The sequence below is a fragment of the Opisthorchis viverrini genome, assembly GCF_000715545.1.
Source record: "Opisthorchis viverrini unplaced genomic scaffold opera_v5_104, whole genome shotgun sequence".
NCBI lineage: Eukaryota > Metazoa > Platyhelminthes > Trematoda > Opisthorchiida > Opisthorchiidae > Opisthorchis > Opisthorchis viverrini.
The window spans coordinates 704,829-731,909 of NW_008751762.1; the positions used below are offsets into that span (position 1 = coordinate 704,829).

The 27,081-nt window shown below is 41.5% G+C and overlaps 2 protein-coding genes across 2 annotated transcripts in view; both read left to right on the top strand.

Annotated features, from left to right (window-relative positions):
• Positions 1-495: 495 nt before the first annotated feature.
• T265_13810 (hypothetical protein) lies at positions 496-16,150 on the top strand (the record flags this gene model as incomplete). The annotated part of the gene is made up of 6 exons (XM_009170622.1): positions 496-926; positions 1,423-1,653; positions 4,267-4,455; positions 8,893-9,382; positions 11,897-12,270; positions 16,033-16,150. Coding segments are annotated over 6 exons (1,830 nt in total), but the record flags the coding sequence as incomplete, so codon positions are not given.
• A 2-nt stretch (positions 16,151-16,152) lies between these two features.
• Positions 16,153-27,081, top strand: part of T265_05560 (hypothetical protein) — a gene marked incomplete at both ends in the record, with an annotated part of 30,190 nt that continues 19,261 nt past the window's right edge. Inside the window, 4 exons of the mRNA XM_009170601.1 lie at positions 16,153-16,296; positions 20,464-20,530; positions 21,251-21,564; positions 23,830-24,278. Coding sequence (XP_009168865.1) covers positions 16,153-16,296; positions 20,464-20,530; positions 21,251-21,564; positions 23,830-24,278 — 974 coding nt within the window. The remainder of the gene's footprint in view (positions 16,297-20,463; positions 20,531-21,250; positions 21,565-23,829; positions 24,279-27,081) is intronic.

Below are 27,081 nucleotides of genomic sequence, written 5' to 3' on the forward strand. Positions count from 1 at the left end.
TCCGTGAATGTTGCTTTGCGCATATCCAGGGTTGAGTTGTCAATTAGATGAGCCTATGAGTTTTTGGACTGATAGTCCCCCGATGAACGTGACAGGTCCTGTTGCTTCATTCCGTTTAGGTGCCTCTTTTCGGTATTAGCTTATCTGTCTGAAGAAATCGAAAAGTCTCTCCTTTTGGATCTGGGAGACTCGTTTTGTTTAAAGAGGAGCGCCCTCTCGATGGCGTCTACATTGAAGAAGGAAAGGGGAGGTAAAGTTATAATTTTCAACACTAAACACATGCCAAAGTTAAAATGTGAATTCATTTAACTTTTTCATAACCCAACTCTCTCTGACCTAGAGGTTTGGGTAAGCCATTCGTAGTTAAGTTGTGACCAAGATTTATTCAAATTTCGGTGGTATGTCAAGCTAGCTTATTGCTTAAAAGGTGAAATAACAGGCCTTCTTTTTTTCCTATAATGAGAAATCACACTTTCTCTCTCTGCTGCTCTACAGCCAACCGGACGACAAAATATGGATTTCTGCACGATCTGTCATCCATCCAACTGTTTATTTACCTATTTGCTCCAATAATCGAGCAGCTGCAAGCGTCTGATTTTGAAACGTTGAAACTGGAAGCTGGTCTGGCCATCTGGGTACCTCTGATGGCATTTCGACAACCACCTAGGGGGACACTACCAACCCCAGTCAAACTGTTTGACCTTGATCATGGAATATTTGGTCGTGCTCTACCCACGCTTGACAGACCTCGTCAAGTAGGAGAATATATTGAAGAGGTGGCTGAAGTGAAAACCACAGAGAAAATTGTTGGTGGGATCTACGTTGGGGAAGGAAAAAAACCCAAACATGTGGGAACTTCATTGAAGGAACAAGCTAAAGCAATTGACATCGGTGCCATCTTACTCCATTTTGATCGAACTGTGCCAGTGAGTAGACATGCACAATGTTCGTCGTAAACCTCAGCTTTTACTCTGTAAACGCATATGCATATTTATTTCGAAGGGAACTTGATTATTTTCTTATTGTGCTCGTTCATGAACTTTTAGGAATATTTTAGGAATATTTATCAACGAGATACCACATCAGGTGCATGTTCCATGCAGTTCATTGTATATCTCGCATATCTAGGCGGTTTTCTCAACATTGCTGCATTCATTGATGAACTTAAGCTCACCTCCAGGAAGTCTGTGCCAAAAAGTCGCTTCACCTTTATTTTGAATTATCCGACGTTTTTACTTCACAAATCCCTATATAGATTCGAGCCCACAAAATTTGGTTTAGAATATAAGCGCCAATATGCAGCTGTGGGTGATTGATTGGCCTGATGGTTCACTTGCATTCAGACTGCACCTGGCGCTCCTAACTGTTCAGTTCGTGCTACTTGAACGAATGTTGACTGCAATCACAGTAAAATTTCAGTAGAATATCCATACGTCTTCTGCGCGGAGGGGATTAATTTTATTTAAAAAAAATCGTTCAGCTTTAACACCCTTCCGGTGCCTAGCTTCCATGCTACCTGAAGGAAGCCCGAGGGCTGGTATACTGTCAGGTTGCCCAAGCCTAGACAGGGGAAGTCGAGAGGCAGAGGTCGGGTTCGAACCGAGGACCTTTCGGTCACTAACTTCGCGCTCTAACCACAGAGAGAAGTCCACAGTTTTACTGACAGGTCCAGACCAGCAACAACCACGATCCACGCAAATGAAACTAAAAAACCACTGGTGATTATTTATAATCGTTTATCAGGGCGTAATTGACTAGTGCTCTGTTGGTTTATTCGTCTACGCAGAACTACGCAAACGGGTTCCAGTGTACACCTGGTCGACAAGTTTGTTCACAAAAGTTTGAAGCACGCATTTGGCCTTACAGAGCTCGAAGAATGATTTTTGGTTTGTCCGCAATTAATACTAAACAAGCCCAGAGAACACTGCCTCATATTTTGCTTTCGCGCTCACATTCCAACCGCTGCGCTACGTCGTTCACTGCGCTTTTATTGCTGCCTTTGCCTTTTATTGCATTGCTGGAACCTGGTCTTTATTCATACATAGAAACAAGGAAAAAGCTTGCAGACAAAACGTAAAACAAACTCGAGAAATGGTGGTTTGCATTTGTAGAATGTTTTCTAAACTCTGGGTTTTCAGACCTTATACATAGCGTCTACAAAATTGTCGCATTACCTGGCAGAATAAAAATGCTTGTCTGTGAACGACAACCCTTATTCTCAGTGATGGGTCGTTCAGTCACTAAAAACGTTAGATACGGGGTGACATCGGAACTGGCGTAATAGAGTATGGAAGAAGGGCCTATGCGGACGATCGACAAAGTACCAACATATCGAAAGCTTCGATAGTCGGATTATTGCTGTGGTGGCTTCCTGTTGTTCCAAAAAGTTTCCAGTGCGAAGGGGTCTAACTGCGTCTTTGCGAGCGCAGCTCCACTAAGGTTTCCTTCTTAGTGTGGCAGAAAGTGGATGTTGAGATCTGAGACAAATTCCTTTTGTTTTTCGGAGACCGGAGGCCAGTCTGTTAGGCTGGATAAACGTAGCTAGATGGATTTGTTGTTAGTTAGCTTTCTGAACTATTGCATCTAACTAACGGCAAATAGTCCTATCGCTGATCCGCATGGAGAACCTAAAAGTTTGCTTTAAGATTAAAAAGTATCGTATGGTTAAGCTTTTAAAGATTCCACCGTATTCTTGCTGAGATATTTGATCAGATACTTAGGCACGGGTGAGCCGAGTGAACCTATGGGGAATACCAGAAATAATTATTTATGTACACGGCCAGAGAGCTGAAACAAACTGACCAGTGGTGAACCACAGTCTTCCAATAGGGGATGATCCACTTTTTGTTTGTTAGTTTTGCAGGAGACTACGTCACCAGATATAGACAAACGTCATTTGATTCGACTGCACTGAGACTCGAAACTAACCCGCCCCACCAGATTGAAACTTATAGAGAACTGACTCTATAAGCGACCTGGGATAGACGTTCTCCGACCACTGTTGTTCTAGCCAAACCGAAAAGTGGCTAACATTCACGAGCTATCCAAGCACACTGTGCGTACGAGTAGTGCGGATCACAAATTGACCCTGGGTACGCACTGTGTTTCAACTGTGGATCTTTATCTATTTGGTCAGAACAATATCCGACGTTACTTGCGCTCGACAGAAATTTGAGACCGTTTAATACTGATGGCCAGACCGAATTACAGGAAGTTAAAACGACTCTGCATGCAACAAACAGAAAATCGCGTCCAAGAGGTCCTTTGGACTGGATGGATGTGACAAACAAATCCAGAAGCGGATGGCAGTATATCAAATACATGACCATGCCGGAAAGCTGGTGACAGCGTAGTGCAATGCATTTATCATTATTACAAAGGAACTCAAGTCACTTTTCATACGTTTATGTTGGGAGAAATTATAGCATTTATCATCTGAGTCTGCGTAGCCCGGCAATTTTGGTAACAAGTCAATAACACAGTCTATCCTTCCAAGGGTTAACATGTCTGAGACTGTGACTACTACTAGTAGCGCCCACTTAAAGTACTATTAAGGATAACATTTTGAAGAAGTAGAATTGAAATAACTTCCGAAGAACCATACTTATACTATACTACTTTGTCTGGGGGTTGTTTTTCTCTCATACATATTCGGTTACGCAATTCTCCACGAAGTGATTGGTCGATATCACTGTGAGACTGCTGCCCACAGTTTGAGAGTATTCTTGTCTACTTGTCTAAATTTTCGTAAGTCCACATCTAAGTGAATCGGTGCTTCCTGAGTCTTCCGATAGAGTTGCACAGAGATAAACTTGTTTGCAAATCCATCTGTTGCTGAGATGTCTACGAATTGACAGTATGAGGCATCTACAAAGAAGGCAGAGGCTTTGTCAGCTGCTCGTACCACTGGTACCGATATTGTACTAGAGGTCAAAAACGGAATTCAACCAGACGGTAATTTTTGGCCGCAGCTGCAAAGCAGCTGGGAGCAACAAAATCGAATTTGAATACGACAGAATACGGAAGTCTCTGACGTCTTCGTGATCAGAACCGATGTCCTACGGAACACATCGAAAATGCTTTCCGCATCTCTAATTTCCGGAGATGCTTTCTGGGTCATTCCAAAGGTAAAATTAAAGCCAACTTGATCAAACGGACGATTTTTGGGGTATGGTGGCTTAGAAAAGTCGGGGATTCAGAAACCTTTTCACCCAACAACACAGAATGTTGTGACGCACTTACCCTACTCCCCATCACTCCTTCCAGGATGTTGATGAAGTCGAGCCGGTATCAACAGAGTCAGTGAAGCAGAAAAAAACAGTGATTCCACCAATCATTCTGACGCAAATCTATCCAACAGGCAAAGCAGCACCACCAAAAGCGTTGGCTGAATGCATGGATGACGATGATGATAGTGGAACGCATGAGCCCGGACAATCAACTCCGTCGCAAACGGTACGTCAACTTCAGGTAACGCACGGGAATACGGTTTATATGTCTCTTTTCTAAGCTTTAAAAGTTGGGTTCTCTGTTTCCACATGACATGGAGCATCGCGCTGAACGAGACTGCCGGAATTCGGGCTCTCCCTAAGGGGTCACATTTTTTATTCAGCGTTCACGAAACTGTGATCTCCTGTTGGTGTTCGTAAGACGGTATTTCCAAAAGGAGACTGTCCATGAGGAAGACCAATATCCATAAGATCTTCGCCAAGGACGAATAAACTGCAAAATTTTCAAGTCAGGATAACTTATGAAATCAAGCGGGCTTGTGATTTTCCGTGGTAATTCCTCGGATGATGAATACATCAAAACGCATCTATACGAAGTATAAAACAACGATCCAGTTGTAAAAAAAACATCGAAGAACGACAATCTATCAGGATGATTTGTGGTAGAACAAACACTTGAATTTTTCACAGAGTAAGATAAAAACACTAATCCCTTCACTCCGAGGTGTATTTTCGCACTGTTGACAACGTGGGATATGCTTCCAATTCACTGCTAAGAACCATAACCGTGTTTGGAAGTTGTAGGATTACGTACCTGGCGAAGTACTGCCGAATCCTCTGAGATATTTTCTCCTACCAGCAGTCGTTAAACATTCTCTTGAGAAGAATCTGTGGGATAATATGTACAGCACAGAGCGGTAAACTCTTTGCAGTGTCATCTGTGCAAGCTGCAGCCGACAGCACCGTCCTATGGATGAAGTCCGATTCGCTATATCAATTCCAGATCTGTTCACGAATTTCTCGGCCATTTTGTCTATTTTCGAATCAGCAGATAAATTTCTGCTTCGTTTCACAATCTAATGGAAATAGTGGCCAATTTCGTCTTACAAATGAAGCGCAAAGCGTATTAAACCAAGTCTATCTTTATTCCGTTTTTTTTTTCAAATCTGACACGAATTGTGGACGAATGAATGCGCACTCAATATTCGACCCCTCCTCTGTTATAGTCTTGGCGATCAAAGTTGATCGATTATTGCCCAATACCGATCGTTGTTAACGTTATTTACATAGCTTTTGTTACCTTCCGATTACATGGGTGCACTAACACACTGCTAAGTTGTAAATGTGGCTAGCTGAGATTGCTCAAAATGTAGCTACTTCCGTGATGATGGCAACGAGATATCCTCTTGGAAAAATGATAAGTGGCAAATAACCGTACCCAATATTTTTCAGCGTCCATGTAGGTTTGAAACAACGGCAAGGCCAGCAATGAACGTTATGATGACAGATGGAAAAGATATTAAAAAGATTGTTCATTACATGAATGTTATCTAATTCATGCTTCTAGTCATCATAGATAGGAGAAGTTTTCGTGAAGAGTGGTGGACAAGCTATCGAGCTGTCGCTAGATATCTTGACTACGGTGTATCAGTATGCCAGATTGATTGAAAACAGTCAAACACGATAGGTAGTATGTTTATTTTGGGGCCTGTCCACTCGAGATCTCTTGAGTAAAAAGAGGGAGAGTAGAGGGAAGTTCTGGATTACTTGAAAGCTTCCTTCAACGGGATTCTCCTATGGCCTTTTTTCCGTTTGTTGATGTTGGCAACTGAGTTGTAAATATATGTCACCGCTAATAATAATAATAATAATAATAATAATAATAATAATAAGGCATCGGCAGTATACAGTGAGGTAACATAGCGTCCTACTGTGACGCGGTGTGCTGTGTGGGTGAACGCAAGCTTGTGCTTGTCTCTGTAAGGCTTATTTGAGCGGCAAATGCTCAAATGCTCGACCTGTGCGTTTGACGGTCAGTCCCAACAGAGATCTGGTTGAAAGCGAAATGACTGTCGGAACACAATATCTTCGAAAGGGGGATTCTGTTGAGATACCCGTAGTTTTGCCGGTCCTGAGTATCAAAAGGAAGAATTGGGTTCGAGCGTCTAGTTTACTGTTGACACAAAGGTAAGCAAAGTTATGAAACAAACCGTAACGATCTACGCTTGTAAGGAGAGCAAGTAGACAAGTCTGTCACTGACCGACACCGTCCAGTGTCGAGGTCAACACAGGAAACAATGGCGGACGGAATTGCGATCTGTGTAGTCGCGGTCGTCCCTTACGGGGGCAGCTTCGTGGTTCTGATTGGCGATTACACGGAAATCATGACAGAACACGTCATTGCAGGCTCAGTAAACGGGGCATCAACACGCACGAATTTGAACTATGAGGCGGCCTGTATGCCACACATTCAGTTGTAGAATATCATAAACGAGAGATTCAGCTGAGTCTCTCGTGAAAACCAAATTGATTTGCAAATGAGTGTATTTATCGAAAACAGTCCAATTTGGGTTCAAGTGGAACTTAAGGTTGACGGAAACTCGGGACTGCGCCTACCTGATGAGCCCCAAGAAGGGCGAAACCGGTCGTGGGCTGTTGAACAGTCTTCAGCAACTTTGTGAGTAGTTTGCTCTATGAAAAAAAATTAAGTTAGATCTAATTTATTCAATGTGACACTTAAGAATACACTTGAACAGCACTCCGGTACTCAGCCCCAACATCGGAAATAACTTCGCTGCGATGATTCTCTGTTCATTTACCCGTCATGGTTTGGCAAACTGTATGATTTCACATTACTCAGTGTCTATCCGAAAGGTTTCCAGTGTGGGAGCTGTTTGGGAGCTAAACTAGCAGGTTATTGACCACCTGGTCGGTCGAGCAGTATCACTTTCAGTGGTTTTTTGGGTGCATGCATAGCACACGTCACGGACGCCTGTTAGTCTGAATGATTCGAATCACTACTGGGCAGATTTCCAAGAAATGCACTCATTTGCAAATCAATTTGGTTTTCACGAAAGACTCAAATGGATCTCCCGTTCATGATATGATATTCTTGAATTTGGGTTCACGTAGAACGTAAGGTTGACGGAAACTACGGGACTTCTGATAAATTGTCTTGAAAGGTCGATTGACTTGATTGTCTCCATAGCTAATTGAGCACCATTTGTGTTTCGTAGTATGGGAACATGTTTTGAAAGTTCACTCCCAAAACAGCATGATTTGATCCAGTTTGGATATTCAATGAATGACCAAAGAAAGCCACACTCGGTGGCCAGCGTCTATGTTTTCAGTTCTGTTCCATGAAGACCTAACAGTAAAGAGTGCCAAGTATTGCAGCGGCACTGTTTCACCAGAATACGCTACTACCGAGCAATCCTTGGTGAGCAGTACAAACCGTTAAAACGTTCAACACTATCTTCACACCACGAGCCTTAAACCAAACCTGTAACCCTAAAGCATTGAGGCGTCTTATGGGTGTGTTGAGTTTCCTACCACCAGCACGGTAGTTGCACTCGTGGTTGTAACTAGGACAGTGGCCGGGCTACGGTATCTTTTATCCAACCAGAGTTACCGCTGGTCGGTGCATAACCAGCGACCATAAAAAAGGTACGGTTTCCTATAAAAGTCAACATAAGAAGGGCACACAGATGACTGTATCCAATCAGCTAGGGAACTCAGGACTGTGCCAAGACTGGCGGAACCTGCTGCAGCAGGTTCCATATCGCCTGAAGTCCGCGATCTGTGGCAGTTAGTTAGTAGAAGTGCTACGTATTCAATTAATGCACGTAGATGTCCTTTTTGGGTTGTGTAAATGCAGCAAATGACGAAAAATGAAACTTCGGCAGTATGCCTCAGAGGATGTTGTTGACCGAATAACTGTAAAAATCACGGTTACACAGGCCTGGAAGTCAGGTGTATCCCGGTGGACGGGAGAGATGGCTTGCAGCATCATGATGTAACTAAACCTCACACTAGTCAATAAAAACGATCCAGCGCAGCCAAGAGAATGCTGTATTGCCCATCTGTGCTCATGGATGGGGGATAACAGCAACAAACGATGTTGTATAAAATCATTTGCATTCGTGAAACACAGGGTTATATATGATTCCAGGAACAGTTAGGTTAGGAAGTCGATTAGAACCTGTAACACAAAAGTCGGACCACGAAGCAGCAGTGTTTGGCATAAGATTGATAAATTAGTCAAACTTTTAGGGAATATGTTCCGACGCAAACTTTGAGGGCCAGAAGCTTTCTACTCATTGACCAACGTTTCATGAAAGACTACACCAGCGTTGGACTAACACCCTGATGTGTAGCTCAATATATCATGGAAATTCATTGCTAGACCATTTGATTCGTGCAATTTGCGTGAATCTTCTGCTGGTGGTGTAGGCGCATCAACAACTGAAAGCACTATCTGAGTACCCATCAGGAACCAGTATTTTGCCCTATTTCCTAAACATTTAAGTCTTCCTTCATGGTTTCCTGTGATGCAATAATCTACTCTGTGCTTTCAGAAGAAAATAAGTAAAATGCCAATATTTATTCGCAGATTCCTCAAAGTTATCCACTTACCAGTGTGTTTACTGCACGTTTTCTACAGAGCTCACATCAGTCGGATCATTTGCCTCCGGGGTATTCGCGTATTGAGTGGATGTTGTCGCATGAAACGGAGAATGTTTTACATTCCCTAAGTGTGCCGGAGAGTGAAGAAAATACGTATCATTCTTACGGATCGACGTGCCTATTAGCCACACACTGTGATGTGGCCGTTATCCGTTGTCTATTCTGTGCCGAGTGGTGTGAATCTGGAGTGTACTGGTCGCTCCACTACCTTTTCAAACGTCTGTTGCAAATTCGTTCTGCACGTCAAAGAATGGAACAAGAAACACGCAAAATACTGCGGTTAATCAGAGATAACGCCACTTGGAGGCAATACGGAGACATCTACGGAGGTATGCGGTCAACATCAGAGGCATTGTTGCTCGGCATGCGGAGTCTGTCCATGCCAGATTTATCGGTATTGTGCACTTTCCCAACTCATTCTTCCCCATCAAAGCAGAGCGATAGTGGACAGGACAGACGGAGCAGAGGTAAGCCACAGAAGATATGACAATACGTGTGTTTTACTGTTTTCTCCCACCAAAATTGTAAATATTAGACCAGTAAAGTACCACAATTTCTTGTAAAAGCGATGGTTTCTATCAGAGAAATATGTAGTGAGATTTCACAACATAACTTACTTCTACTTATAGGGTATATACTTATCTTCAGGTCATATCATCATAGATACTCCTCACTGCGAGAGATGGTTTTAACGCATAACTTGTGAATCATTAGGCATCTTTTCTTATTTTCAGGCAAACGTTTGCTTAATTGTTTATGTACATTGATTACGATTTTGTGCATCAGCTAAACTACAAACTATAATTATTGATTTGCCAACTCTCTAACTCCCATTCGACGGTAACTTCAAACGTCTGGGCAACAAATGTTTCTGTTCGACCTTGTCGTAGTCTTAATGGATATTGTCCTTGTCACCAGTGCAACTTTTATGAGAGATTCATTCAAGCCCACATATTGACTTTGAGCTGATTCGGAGCTAGGCACCGAATAAACGGGGGGTGGTTTTTCCGAAAGCTCATCTAAAACAGAAGGATCAGACTGAGACGCAAGAACAGGTTCTAAGGAGAGGCAACCAGACCCATAAATAACTGCGCAGTAGGCCACTTAATTTGTCGATTCCTGTGTGAGTGGGAAATGGGGTCTACGTATAGTTGGGTTGCATGTAGTTTTCTGGCTGCTCATTGTCGGACCCCCAGCTTATCTTGATACCAACAGGATCTCAAAAACCTGTTTCCCAGCCTTTTGATTGAGGGTAACATGGTGAGGTCCTGACTCGTTGATACAAGCGCACTGATGTGGATGTCTTGGAATGCCACCTATCCATGGATTTATCTCGGGAGAATTCGATTCGTACCAAGCACAAACACCGGATGTCCAAACTCTGAGATAGAGCGACAACGAACAAAACGCTATCTTGCTATCTTACCTGCGTCCAATATGTCTCCACCAGTCAAATCCCGGAAACTTAACTGATAGAGACACCTAAAAGATGAACAAGGCTACTTGCACCAGGCCACCTCATGATTCATTCACTACGATATTCGAGATATCGCGATACATGTATATGCGTAATGCGCTACTCATACCATACCTACTTGGTTTACCTATTCGATTAACTTTCTCGTCCGGTTTAATCAATTCTGTCGTAACAAGACGTTGTGAGGAGGATTTTTTTTTTACTTCTTGTGAATAAATCCAACTTGAATTTGGACCCCAGAAGCTCGGCTACACGTTGATTTGTTTTTACTGCTACTCACCATTTGTTGTAAAGCACGAAGAATATGTCCAGTTGGGGTCAAACGACCTCGCGTGTAGGCTTTTTGAAGGTTTGTTCATAGCTCTCATGCTTCGTGCGTTTCAAAAATCTCTAGGAAGATCCGACCTCCTAACCTCTCTGCTAGTATGTGAAAACCCAAGTGTTCGGGCAGGAGCGTCCGATCAGCGACGCGCACGCAAACAGAATTTAGCGCTACCCGTCCCTCAATCTCAGAATCCACATTCAATGACTACATGTGGGCTGGCCTCTAGAGTGATGACTTCTCAGATAGAAGGTTCACTCTCCGCTTGACCTATTCTTCGTTTAAAGCCTTTTGCATTCTTTTGATAACATGAAGGGTTTTAGGAAATATCAATGCAAATTCCTTCCAGGAATCAATGCCGATCTATGCTGAAGAACCAAGTGTCACTGTATGACTGGTTCATCTTAATTTGAAATGATTGGCATACGAGTCGCACGAGTCTCCAGCAGACAGACATGAGTTGCGCCACTACTTCGGGGTTGACAACTTCCATTTTCACTTCCCTGCTACGGTGACAAACTATTGGGAATGGATAAGACCTTTATTTCTTCAGAGAAGAAAACAAAACTTCTGATAATTTGGTGATATGGTGACATTCAAAATAAACAAACACTTTAGAAAGGTAATTGTAGTCTCATTCCAAGATTAGTCTGTGACCTTTATAGATGCAGTTAATAAGTATAGTTCATTTTCATCGGATTGTGGGTGTCGAATTGGGAAATAGCTATGAAACAGCTATTAGGTTACTCGGCTCACTCATTAAAGTGAAAATTAATAGGTCGTCTAAATTTATTTTAGGTATTTTCTATTGTTCAGTGCAGTGAGGAGATTATTAAGGACTTATCAGTGTTCTCGTTTGTGGGAGTCCCCAAATTCCAAAATACTTTGTAAGCAATCTTTCGGTAGAAGCGTTTAATTACCGAGCAGCGCGGAATAGGCTCATCAGTTCCCAAGAAACGGACTGTGTTCTATCAGTGTAGATCAAAAGCACAACTAAGTGATGCGATAATAGCAAAATTAACAAGGGTGCCATGGTCGAAATAGTCGTTGAACAAATCGGTTGTCATCGTATGCTGACTCTAAGTTCCACTCACATACTGTTCAAATACTGTGTTTTTCTGAAGAGGATACCATACCGTTATGCTTCGGAACATCGTTTTTTTCCCCGCTTATCTTTCTCAGACCATGCTGACAGTAATCAACGAGAACTGAAAGCCACAGCTAAAGACATTATACTGGATTCAGAAAGTGGTACAGTCGACCGACAGACTTTTCAAAGTAAGCACTTAAAAACACGCCCGTTTGGGGAGTCAACTGAATCGGGACACGATAAAAAAACGGGAAACCGTCCTGAGCGAACTAATATTCCCGGCGACCTCAAGAATATACCCGACGAATTCGGAGTAAAAGTTCCAGCAACTCTTGTGAGTGATGCAAGCTTATCCTTGGCCTTACCATTGGTTGGATCGGGAGGATCTCGCTTAGCACTTGGGTTGTCTTCTGGGCACCAGACCTCCTGGAAAAATTCAAAACGTTCACGAATTGCTGATATTAAGGTAGGTTTCCTAAACGTGAATCCCTTGCATTTTCTATTTAATTTGTAGGACAAAAGCTCGTATTCTTACATTTAGCTATTGCTTACACTGTATTTTTAGTTACTGCTAACGAAACTTCGTCATGTAAAGACAAACATGTACTTTGAAAGACACGAGCCGCGCTCATTCATAGTCGAATATCCAACGGAAAAAATGAGTAAACCTTCTTACCGGTACACACCAGGCGATTTCAACTGGATGGTAATGGCAGGACCACACTAATGCGTGGGTAAACACGCAAATGAGTTTCATGAGTACAGGGTGTGGTAAACTGGTCCGTTTACACGTTTGGCCACGGATTCGTCACGATATAATAAATTCCATCTCAATTACAAGGCCGATTTAAAGGTCATATGATTTAAGAGCCGCAGGTTCTACCCGGTGACTGGGACAGTCGGAGGTGCACTGAAACAGTTCATTCAGACGTCTATGGTAGAGCGGTCCAGGGGGGTTGATCGAGGGTCAAGAATGACAGTCCCTTTTGTGGTCCATAGTTCAGGGTTATGGGGCCTAATTCAGGTTTCCTTAGTAAGTCTCACCAACTGGGCAACGATGGACTGCACGAGGTCCAATGTGGCCATTGATACCATGGTTAGAATAAATGAGATGTGAAAAAATCGTACACTGGGCCAGCCAGCCAGCCTTTGGCCCACTAAGGCCAAAATCTAGTCTGACCAATGTATGGTGTTTCACACGAATATCTGAAGTCTGCAGTATGGATTGGAAATTTAAGTAGAATATACCCATTCATTTCTGGGATTCAGCCTAATGATAGGGCTTGAGAGATGACGTGAGCACAAGTCAGCTGCAGAATACGTTGTTTCGTTGATGAAAAAAGTTATACTTTCGTTTTATGGACCCTTGCTGTTCTAATTTGCATATTTGGGCTGTGGGACGCCTGAAAAAGATGCACACCCATTTAGACGTAGGCGGCTAATGTGGAGTAATTCCAACCAGAACGTTACTATGAGCAGCAATGAACACATTAGGAAGTCAAGTAAGAGTCGAACCTATTATTTGGAAACGAGTGAGATTGAAATTCTTTTCTGAGCTATTGTCCAGCCCCATTAATATCGCTGTGCCACTAAGTTTCTGGTTTTCATGAATGACACTCTCTATGACTCTAGTAAGGATGGTTGTGTTCACGAGGACTTTCGGGCTCATTTAACCTGAAACTACATTGACCGCTCAGACCTACCACTTTCCCACCTTACTTTTCCACAGAACCAGTCAGACAATTTTGTTGTTTTGAATTGCGAATAGATCTGATCTGCTGTTGCATCCTCTGTTTTCCAACTCGGTTCTGTTTTGGCACAGATGTGAATGGTTGAAAACAGAGCTTTAGGTCTTTGGAATTTCAGTTCCTTTTTGTGGTCTTTGTATCAGTCGGTTAGCACATCAGAATGACAATCCAGAATGAATGAATGAACACATTAACTGAGTGTCGGAGACGATACCGACTTCGGATATGGATGCTTGCTCAAGGTAGCTGGTTCACTGGATTTGTGTCTAGTCTCCTCACCTCTAATCGGTAGTTTCAAAGTACACTACGATTTCGCAAATGCCTGAACTATAAAAACGGCAATATATCCAAGTGGATCGCAACACAATAGATGGCTGATATTCGAAAGTGATCGTTTACAGCCAATTTAATCGAAGTACGGATTTGATCCGGAAGCATGCGTGTGATCGACTAGCGACGGTCCGACGACTTCGGCGATTCAAGTGGTAGTTAGGTTTATCCCCCTAATTCATGAAGCTGCTTAGGAAATGCAACCTTAATGTCCTATTCTAGGCCCCACAATACCATCCAACTGCCGTTTAGGGTTTGGGTAAATATTCAAGACAAATGTACGGACTTAACATGAGCGTTTGTTATTTCACTGACTTGTTACACTGACAGATTTGCGGATTTATCGATCCTTTCATCCTCTGGTGGACAGTCTCAACGGTTTCCAAATTCGAGTATGTGTTGGATAGAAGTCTGGACGATCAGTGAATGATTGTCGATCTTTAAGTGAAATTGACCAATTTGCGAACCTCACCTTGTATCGTGACCGAAAGAGAACCTTCTGAATCTTATTTATGACAAGAGCCACTGGATATATTAGGCTGGTTGGTTAGAACATGCTGCAAAATTGCCGATGACTGGTCCTTGTAAGAAAGGAGCTCTGTGCTGAGTGACATCTAAAATGTTCTCCGGTAGAATCACAAAGTTGGGATTCCCAGATCACACGGCACGTTATGTTGGTATGGAGATTATATAGAATTAAGCAACTGCATCTGAATTGAAGAAAGGTTTCGCCGCTCAGCGGTTAACAAAATTTTCTGGTTGTTGTCGCTACAACCAACTTGTGTTTTTCTGTGCTTTTCCGATTCATTTGCGTGTATTCTTTCGGTCTTCTCTATGGAAATTTCGATCGGAAATAATGCAGCCGTCTGTGATGGTGATGAGGCATGTTTCCTGATATTTGAAAATTAATGCGTCCCATATCACTTATTTGGTAAGAGTAATTGTTTCCGTGATTGTTACGATTCTGTGCATTGTTTTTGGTCTGCAGTGCTTGAGGAACCACTTATCAAAATATGGCCAATCACAGTGAAACGAAAAAGCTCCTTTGGTGGTGACGTTCTGAGCTTCACACTGAGTAGAAAAAATATGATAGGGGCAGAACGTAACTGCTTGATACAAAAAGTACCTTTAAGGATTCCGATAAATGTCGAACTGTCGGTTTCTCGAGGGCGTTCCTCGAACGCTAGTCGGGTAGTTCTTTCTGCTCGTCAGTCAAGAAGATAATGTCGATGTCTGTTTGACTGAAGACAAACGCGTGTCAACTACCAAATCCAGAGTCACATCAACGTCCGGTGGATTCGTAGTACTTTTTCGGAAAATGTTAACCCATCCCATAACCAGTTTGGTTGCATCTCATTGAAACTCGAGTCGTAGGCTAGCTATCGTTTAGTCTATTTAAGTGTCTATTGTATCCACACACGCATGTGTTGAAATCCACACGTTAGATACGTTAGATACGTTTCGAGAATGGCAGATTGGCTTCCCGCAGCTGAACTGTCCACATTATTCGTGGTCAAATTCATCTTTCTTCCAACGCCAGTTTATAGATATCACATCGTGGAGTTTTGTATTTTTGTACGCAATGTAACCTAATTTAAACTATGCACGTGACTAAGGCGACCACAGTTCGCTCGTATGGATGAGATGCAGGTATCGAAAAAAAATTATCATGTTCCTTTAGCTCATCATGATATACCCTCCCAGGTATCATGGAATTGCCACTTTCTTTGTGTTTCACACTCTCCCATGTGTGAATCTGAAACACCTGTCCTTGTTTCTTCCCGTACTTACTGTCGGCACTCACTTCCAGATGGAAGGCAACGAAGCAGAATAGCTTTGCGATTCCCCACACTTATTTACTCCTATACCTCCATGTTCTTCAAATTTTCTAATAGCCGACATCCAATCTACAGATTCAAGTTGAGTTTGATCAATTAAATATTTTCTTCATCACTGGCAATTTCTATCCATAATTTCTTACTGGCACCCTTGAATAGGGCAGGTATGGGGTCCATGTGACCTACAAATCAAACAGGACAATGAAACGTCATTCCCCACTGAAGCCATTGTCGTGGGGTGAAAGCATGGTCTACTTATTGGCAGCACTGGTGAAAGGAAGATGGCCTTCGCTGCGTAGTTGTTTATCAGAGAAACACCAAGTGAACGGTTACAGACTATTAGAAAAGGGAGCAAAACTCTCATCTTGTTTACAAAAACGGAATATCCATCTTGTCCTCGAACGCATCTTCCTGAACTTTCCTGGATATTAAATGACCGTTACTCAAATGCAAGCAAATGCTACAAGGCGACTCCACAATTTCCGTACTAGATCTCACTTTTCAAGAGAAGCGAATTGGATTTACGAGATAACATACTACTCGCATGCCTCAGCAGTAGCACCCACCGTTACGCTGGTACCTTAGGTAACAATGTTGGTTAGATCGCAAGATGATGAGTAAATTCTCAGGCTAATGTTTGCACCCACACATTACTTTAAGCAGTGTTCGTGGAAGTGTAAAACCATGGGTCCAAACGCAATGGTGTGTGCCGGTAATCGGATGCCACGATGATAATAAAGCTTCTTACGCCTGCAATAGCATCGTCTTGAGATATCGATTGATTCACCGATGCCAAGCGATATCGTCCGCAGAAGAAGTAATATGAAAGTTCATTATCTAAGTGCACATCAGTAAAACCGTCTTGCTTACAAACTCGAGTTTTATACAGAGGGGTTTTCACGCCTTTTCTGCCAGGCGATTCGACATTACGTCATGTTCCGAAGCAAAGGCGCTCCTCAGGCCCTCGCGGACTCATTCGTTTGTCATGGTGAACCGTTTTGTCACGCAGAGCATTGTCCCTCAGTGGATTGCTCTCTAGAGTTTCCGTGAGAAAAAAACTGCCAAAAAGACTTTCTGGTGTATTTTCGAATAAATTTAACCCTGATTTGCGATGTTTCCAATTGAAACCCCTAATCCATCCGTCGGAAATTGTTGATAATTCGAATAAATCAATGAGGACATTCAATCCGCACACCAGTGAGAATGATACTGGACAACAGGCTCATCCAGCCATAAGACTTAGTAGCAATTACTTGTAGCAATTACTTGCCCTGTTATTATCCTACTCTATCAAGCCAGTTTCCAGCCGGAATCTGAGTTCTTCGAATTTCTCGTTCTTTTTTTACCCCACAGGCTTTTTTCCGGATCACCAACTTTTGAAGTATTCACCTTTGTCCGGAATATGCTATTAGCCAAAACACCTATGAACCTAATTTTCCCTTAAATTGTGGCAGCTGAATGAATTTCGGATAGCAAACAGTAATCTGACAAAACAATAAACAATGTCGTTTTACACATGGTGTGCACAAGGAAGTCATTATATCTGGTGTACACACCTGTTGCGTTTCTGTATTTGGTTTTCAAAAAACCCAGATTCAGGAATGTAGCCTACGCAGGGCTTTAACTGAGGTCATACCCACTGTCTTACTTCACCTCCTGTGAATGCGAAGACTCGACCAACCTGCTTCTCGTGGGAAATAATCTGATGTGATCACCCCAGTATTCGAAAACTGCACCTCTTCTGTTCTCCCAAGACATCATACAGGGCTACCGCTTTATTCTTATTCTTTGTCAGTATTAGTGGCGAAAATAAAAAAAACAGGCAAACAACGACTCAACCGTGTTTGTGAAGTACCGAATGTGCATGTTCTTTCCTAGCAAGACGATGCACCAATTTTGAAGAATCTGTCAATTAATTTGTCCCATCTGCATAGTGTGGTCTCTCTTCATCCTGATGGTTTTATTGGTGTTACTCGGTAAACGAGGGAGACCACCCTTGGGAGAGATCAATTTTTGAGATGGATCAGTTTTGGATCTTTTAAATTTTGGTGACTACCAGTCTGCTAGGACCGCGGACCAGCATCCCTAACAAATTCTGTCAGATTTCGTCAATAGTTCTTATTTGACGTGCAACCGGGCTTTCTGGAGTTCACAACGGACATACTTTAGAGATTTTCCGTAAAAAGTACATACTAACCAGCTTTTGTATAATATTTGGGTGAGTTAGTGTACGGTACGGAAACGAAATAAAGACAACTTATCCAAGTTATTCAGGTGTCTTACTTCGCTGGACGTTCATCCGTTTAGGAGCTGCATACAAGTTTGGCTTACTTCAATTAGATTTAACCAATGAACGCTTACAGAGGACCCGCTCAAAGCGTTCAAAAACAGGCTTGCAGCACAACACAATAGGTGCCTTCCACGATGGCTGATAGTGTGACGCCATCGCTTCTTATTCAACAACAATGATCTCCACATCGCTACAGCCATGTTATAATGAAATTACTTGCACATTGAAGGCTTCTCACCTTCAAAAAATGTAAATCAATGTCCAAAAGCAACAGACCATTGAGATTTTAACGTGGTAGTGATCTGATTCTATGTGGTAGATCATGGATGGTATTTATAGCGCGCAAAAAGCAATATTGCTTTGGCGACTCAGTGGGGTTCTCTTGTGCGCGTAGCTTCAAGCCCGGAAGGGTCTGTGACTGAAAACCCATTTAGCCGGATGTTCATAGAAAGAATGTGGTTTGCTCCGTTAGAAACTTGAACACCCCTAGGGGGGATATTTTCAAACCAGAAACTACCGTTCTCAACAATTCGGTTTGGAAAATCTGGAAAGTTCATGCCGACACCGACGGAAATCCATCAATAATTAGTCTCAATGAGTACAGGTGACATCCAACATCTCTTTAGCTTTGAGTTTGCAGGACGAACGACATACTGAACTTTGTGGAACCGCACCACTATCTGTGAAAGCTGAATGTAGTCATTCCCACAAATTTATTGCACGACGCTTTTTCCTGGAAAAAAACTGCTCCTGTCTAGATTTCTATGTAGCTCCAGTTTCTATAGAGGGAAATCTCGGTAGCTCAAGTAGCGTAGATGGTCGTTGGCTTGTTCGCTGAGCTGGGCAACAGCTTCATTAATCCCCTCAGTAATAAATGCTGCTTCCCTCAAAATGCATCCCCGTTGTGAGAGGTAACTTTCGTTCTTTCGGGGACGAAAATCTGCCTTCTGTAAACCACACAACAGACTGCGGAGAAACTGTTGTGCAATTTTCTAGTGTTTACAGGCTTTTGTATAGGCATTCACACTGCGAGGATTATTCCCTTATAGATATCAGCTTCGTATTGCACTTTGATCATACTCTTCTGTGTTTTCAGATCCAGAGTTAGCCTAATTGACTAACACAACCTTCAGAACTTATGAATCGGCGCGTAACGTTTTTCCTGCTTCATATTGACAATATCCAGATAGAGCTAACCTGTAAATCACACGAAGCTGTTCACTAAACTAGACAACGCGAGTTGTACGAAAACACGGGTAGGCTGTTCTTTGCGTCAAATAGGATAAAATCACTTCACAATCAGATCTTTGAATGTTTACGGTATCAATTAACGTGCGTTCGTCAGACGTATTCAGATCTATTTAACTGAATTCAGGGCGGAAACGCATTACGAATGCAACCCAGCCTCGTAACCATAGCGTTAGGTAACAAGCTTCAGTCTCCCAAGTTAATGAGGCGTCGATCAAAACAAATATAGGAAGCACGTGAAGTGGTTTGTCTGGGATACTATCTTTCATCCAGCTTGAAGTATGCGGCACGTTCTGTTCGATTGACCATCTAGCGGACGTTTTCTTGCAAAATACTTCCTCCATCACGTTTTGTTCTACACAGCCAGAAATCAAACTGCTAAAAGCCTAGTTGTCTGCATTTTTATTTTCAGTGAAGAGGGAGTATAGAAAGGGACATTGTTTCGGAATTATTGGCGGCACTGGTCTTATTTACCCAGATGAATCGATAAGAAAGTTACGAACTATGAGCATAACGAGGATGAATCCAGTTCGAAGAGACCATTGTGTGCCACAGTCAGTAAAAATCAATAATACTTATTGATTGAGCGACTTGGATCATTTGTTATCCCAAAGTGTGATTTCTCCGACCACATTAAATTTAATGTTGGACATTTCTGAGTGCGTCCGATCCCCAGGGGTAATAACCGTAACTGTAAAGTCCAAAAACAAATCGATTGATATGGTAGTCTCAATCATATCTTACGGTGGAGTGATTCTTATCTAGCTCGGGAAAGACCAAAATGTATTGCAACAACTAAACAGATCATCTGCTGTCCAACCAAAACAAGCTTGGATTTCTCCTTACCCCATCCGGAGCAATGAATCAATCGGATGTTCAATCTTGATGCTCCCCCATCTCACATTGTCGATAAAGCACATGTGTGATTGACTTTAAAGGTGGATTAATTAAAAGGCTTCCATTTTTTCCAACAACTTCGTTAACACTCTCACATCTGTTGTCCTTGGAACGAACAGATGGGCAATTCGGATAGCGTTTTTATTGCTGTTTCTAAAAGAAATCCCTCATCGATCATGCCAATTGGAGAACTGACCGTTAGATTTTGCGTGTGTATTTGGTTTTCCGACTGCCCATGGATAGAAGGATTGATAGAATGATGGATTTAACAGAGCTGTTGCGCTTTTTCCCACTCATCTTCCCGACAGGAACGATTTACACGAGCTTCAAAATTCAAGGGAACTGATCAACTTCTAAAGTCGGGGGAAGCTCCTGGTAAGCCGAAATCAACTTTTATTCACTTCTTTAGTTTATTAGTCACAATATATTCAAGTGAAGGTTTCGACTTTTTCGAAGTTTGTCTGGGAAATAAACAGAAAAATCATGATTTTCTTACGGTTAATTTCAGTTATCATGTCGTTCCTTCACGAAAAGACCGGACCTTACCAAGGTTTGACGGTTTGCGTGTCACTCCATGACCCATTAAGTTATTCTGGGGAGTGTCTGTGAAGCACTGACTCTCATACCAGATTGGCCAATGATTGGAGGTCTGATCGACACAATTCCCTGGTCCCCTGGTTTGGGAGTTTGAACGTGTCGTAATGGTAATGTACCTGCATTTCCCACCAAACACCGAGGCCTTGCGGTCAGGCTTTTGAGTCCAATGCTTTGATCGAAGATCCTGCTCGTCCTCCTGTTTAGGTTTGGAAGGTATTCCACCTCATGTACAAACTTGAACTGCGGACTAACGAAGACGAAGCATCAGTGCTGAACACTGAGGTTGTGATGTCGATAATGATGATTATTTTTGGGTGTCACATTCAGTCGCACTTCCCATGCTCAACGAACGCTCAGAAAATACCATTGATGATAGAGTAGTCCCTATCAAGGAAATGCATGGGGAACAAATTATCTCTTGCATTTAGTCGCCTTGTGCGATCATGGCCTTGCGGTATTAATGCAGTGCAACAATACAACCATTGTTACTTATCACAGATGCTGATGCAAACGGTCTTAGAGATGGTGCTCCGGAAACTCAAAAACGATTGGAAGTCCCGCATGTTGGACCTGGATCGAGCAGCGCTCTCTTGGGAATCAGAAGTCAGCATAGTTTCGAGGCTCTTCAGGTTGAAACGGAATCGGATGCAGGAAAACGCGCGTCTGTTTACAAAACTGGAGCAAAAGATTCCCCAGAAAGTCCCGAAAAGAAGGTCACCTGGACCGAGGAAGACGATTTGAAAGCCAGTTCAGTCTCACTAATCTCGCGTTCATTTACGGATTCGGATATAATTTACCATACGACGGAAAAGGTATTTAGTCGGTTGTTCTTACGGTTGACTTTTTCATGTACAAAACTTCCAGATTTCTATACAGAAGTATATTTTATAAGCTCTTCCTCAAAAGTCTACAGCAAAATCTCCCATAATGTAAAATAGATAAAATTGCGGCTCAATTATGAGCGTGATTTGCAGACAGTGCTTCACTTGAAAGAGTTATGTTATTTGATAGAAGCCTTTAAATGGTACTCTACGGGAGTACTCTGCAGTCCCAGAGTTCCTGAGCGATGTACTGAGATGAATTGTGCGCACAAATACGCAGGGCTTCATTTACTAGAAAGTCATTAGTGATAGCTCCATCAGTTGGAATAGTTTTGCACGGTCCTCATGACTTAGGTATGCAGGGACTGCAGCCTTCCCTCAAGACTAGCTGTTTCTGTATGGAATAGGCAGAGGTCCGCTCAAACAACCACGGCAACAACAACAGCGGTTTTCTACTGATGCTTTGCTTTGCAAATGACTCAAGGCAAGCAAGATACGATGCTTAGGTTCACCAGTCTGCGAATGCGCGCTAACATCATCAAGCGTTTCCAACCAAGCATTTGAACGGAAATACCAAACAGATGGAGGTAATGAAAACGGTCAGACAGGCGGGTGTACTGAGGTGCCAGTAACCGGGGCACAACAAAATACATTCAGAAGGATTATCAACCTCCCCGTTCTCAATCAGATCTGCACTAAGAAAACTGAATACAGGCTGTTTCTCTAACTGTTATTAACGAGAAAAAGCCTCACAGATAAAAGTACTCGAACACTGGTGATTTTACTCTTTTGAGGACTACGATTGTAAGCAAGGTAGTACTGGTCACTCTGCAGCTTTGTCTTTCAGAAGAGTAATATCCATTTTCCATCATATTTCTAGACACTTTACAAAAAGACGATTGTAGAGGTCACCAGTAAGGCATTCTTTTCCTATAGAAAACTTAGTTTTAATCAAATGGCACAATGTGCCACAGAATTTCTGGCGTTGAAGTCATCAAATTCCAAGCTACAGAACCGAAACTTTGTCGGGACGTTGGACTGATAATACTGATAATACGTTTTGAAAATCTGCTTTTATCAGCCATTCTGTCCCAGCTAAATGGAAGCTTCCCCATAGGGTCGCCTTACTATATTTTACTGTTTCGGGCCGAACCTGTATGCCGAACCGCAACAGTGTAAAGCAGTCACCTGGATTATCAAATGGGAAAGCCTCTTTGGTCCACCTTGTTCAAGGCTGTTCAGAATGTTAAGCTAGCAATGTTCGGTTGGCAAGAGTTGAATATATTATCCATACATTTGTCATAGAGTGGAAGGCGACTGCCAAGCGAAAGACAACCTGCTAGGATAAGACCTTTCGATAAATGTTTCCTTGAGGTAATCAAGCTTCAACGAATAAATTCGCAGACATACCAACCAAGGTAGGTGGATATCCTGACCCAGTTCGTATTGTTGTTCATAGGACCAGAAATATAATTTTTACTCTCGAAAACGCTTCACACTTTATTAGCTGGGTGTGTTGCCGCGACAACACCTGGGATTCGGTAATTCGGCTGGACGGCACGGCAAAAAACAACATGATGTCCTAAGTAGAGACAGTTGAGTGAAGCACGTGACAATCATAGATTTCTATCCTTCGGATTCCGCAATTTGAGCTCACAAGATGTCCAGGTAAAAACGGCGAGGTAGTAAATCGAATTAAACGGTTAGTGAAGTGCTCCCATTCCCATAAGGATGTTTGGACCACTATTCTGTCTCTGTCAATATTTATGAACCCATGCGCACTTTCAGGCTGTTGGTGTAGTTTGGCGTAATCTACCCACTTTTCTCATAGAGCCTAGCCAAGCACCTCTGAGATTGTCATCGACATATAGCACAGCCAAACCCCGCGTCATGGAAACAATCAATCTATATACACGTGTCAGATGGTTCACATTTATGACAGGTGTTATAAAACTTGGATATTTTGAATTCGCTGATTGGGACAATTGGTATCCATTCGTTGTTGTGCTACTTCGTTCACGGAGAGATAGTCTTAAAATTTCACTCCAAACAGTCCTATTCCGCAAAGATCTGTCTTTCGCTCTTATTTTCGTACCATTTTGTTTCACTATTCAACTGCAGGAGATGCATGAGTCGTTTTTTACATAATCTTTCTCAAATGTTCCCGAAAATATTGTTTTTCGCCACTTTGTATTCTCATCATATATTGCCTTATTTTACCATTTAGTTTTCACTCCTCTTTTTTCGTCTTCTAAGGTGGATGAGGTTCCTGGAGCGGTTCACTATATTTCTGTCAACGGTCAGTTAGATTACTCCGTGGTTTTACGAGCACTGTATTGGGTCAGTACGGAACACAAGTCGACAAGAGTATGCGTACAACTGCTTCGCTGTCTGTGTACGCTGTTTGAGATGGATATCATGGATCACGCGTCAAGGCAAAAACAACCTCAATTCAAAGCACGAAAGCCTGTCAGTTTGCATTCGAAATGGAAGAAATTCAAGAAGTCTCCACGAGTGTCCACTATTCACAAACTGCCAGGGTCGCCTCAGCCCCCGTTGTCGAAAGACGTTCCAAGTATTCGAAGAACAAAGTTCAGCTTTCATGGGGATCGTTTAACAACCGGACCTAAATCAGAAGGTGAAATTTCGCCAACAGGCAAGCAAGAAGTGCAAATGAAAGTTAGAAGGCGAAATTCCGCAATTATGTACGTAGAGTCTGACGAGAGCGAGGACGATGCTGAGTCAGAACGTACTGTCGCATCAAAGAAATCCGGTGACTTAGTCGACAAAGGAGGAGTATCCGTCGAACATGGAACAAAATCTTTATCTCACAGTAACGCTGGCTTGAGCAAGTCCCACACAACAGAACTAGGTGGAGAAAAAAGCTGCCGATTCCGTAGGAACATTGGTTCTCCAAACACATCTAGTCCATCGAAATCACACCATCACAAGTGGATGCATCGAAGAAGTTATACTGTCCACCGTCGCCAATTTACGATGGATCCACCAGAACCATTTGCTTCACCAACAACGAATAGAGAAACCAGAAAGATGAATCATGCAATGGCTACTGAGATCGTTTTGAGGTAGGGGGTGAAATTATTTTCACATATTTTCTTTTCCCAAACATTGGCGCAAAAACGTTCTCTCTTCACCTGCACTGATGAAGACGGCATCCACAGCGAGAAGCTTCGCTGGCTCCGTGCAAGCGGAAAAACACCTGAAACGTTTATGTCAGCCAGTTAAGTATGGTTCAGAGGTGCACACGAAGGCCATATGTACCTCATTAGGAATTTTATCACAAATTAGTGAGACCTTAAACAATAAATCTACACATATTCCTTTCTGCAAGTGACCACGTAATTATCACAGATTGCGAAGGAAAAAACTGATCCACCTATCCTGTTTGGAAATATCTCATGTATAGTTTACAATATTTTCTTGGGCTTGTCCGCCGAAAATTTCTGAATAGCTTGTCTGTACAACAAATTCCATCATGTTTCCGAAGTAAGGGATAGCGAGACAGATCCTGAGACTGTTCTTTGCGGAAAGAGGTGAATGCTAGATTACAGGGTTTGAGGAAACACCTTCTGTTCCGCTCGAAGCGTCTTTGTTAGAAAATATGACTAAATGTGACATTGGTTCCACAAACACTTGGTCGCCAACTGAATTAACGTTTGCAAAAGGACTATCTAGCGTGATCAACAAGACAACGCTCAAGTGTGACCGTGTTCCTCAATGTTATTACGCTTAGCGGTGCAGACTCAACTCCTAAACCAGAAGCCATGTAGTTGTTCATTATCCGCTACTCATGGGCAAAATTGTCAAAAAATTAAATATACCTAGTTTTTCTCAAAGGTTTTGTTCGATTGACTGCGTTGGTACAATAACACATCATGTGGGCGTCTCCAACGAAATCGTGAAATTCGTCTTTCTTACTGTATACGGAAGCATTACCACCATTGTGTTTTTATCAACCCCCGAGATTCCACATCCATCTGGCTTAGTAAATAATTGGCGGTCATGACTGACGTTGTTTTGAAAGCCATTCATCACGCAACCAATGTTGCCTTTAACCAATCTGGGTCAACAATAATTGTAAGTTGTTCTCCGGTGGTGATTGTTTATGTGCCAAATGCTCGCTGGGAAATTTATTCCAATCATACGAAGCCGTTAGATGACCAGAGGGTTGTTACGGGCTTAATTTATGGAATAAAAATACACCAAATTTATACAGCTTATCCAGATGCCATATGCGACTTAAAGAAGCAACCAGGTGTCTTTATTATTAATAAACGCATGATGATAAGCAGTATTATCAATACTAAAAATATGCTATACTATACTATGCTGTAGTGTACTATACTATACTATACTATACTATACTATACTATACTATACTATACTATACTATACTATACTATACTATACTATACTATACTATACTATACTATACTATACTATACTATACTATACTATACTCTGCTGTGCTATACCATATACTATATACTATACTATACTGTTCTATACTATACTATACTTTTCTATACTAAACTATGCTACACTGTATTATACTATACTGTACTATAGTATGCTATACTATACTATACTATAGTACAGTCTACTATACTATACTATACTATGCTATACTATTCTATTCTATACTATACTATACTATACTATACTATACTATACTATACTATACTATACTATACTATACTATACTATACTATACTATACTATACTATACTATACTATACTATACTATACTATACTATACTATACTATACTATACTATACTATACTATACTATACTATACTATACTATACTATACTATACTATACTATACTATACTATACTATACTATACTATACTATACTATACTATACTATACTATACTATACTATACTATACTATACTATACTATACTATACTATACTATACTATACTATACTATACTATACTATACTATACTATACTATACTATACTATACTATACTATACTATACTATACTATACTATACTATACTATACTATACTATACTATACTATACTATACTATACTATACTATACTATACTATACTATACTATACTATACTATACTATACTATACTATACTATACTATACTATACTATACTATACTATACTATACTATACTATACTATACTATACTATACTATACTATACTATACTATACTATACTATACTATACTATACTATACTATACTATACTATACTATACTATACTATACTATACTATACTATACTATACTATACTATACTATACTATACTATACTATACTATACTATACTATACTATACTATACTATACTATACTATACTATACTATACTATACTATACTATACTATACTATACTATACTATACTATACTATACTATACTATACTATACTATACTATACTATACTATACTATACTATACTATACTATACTATACTATACTATACTATACTATACTATACTATACTATACTATACTATACTAT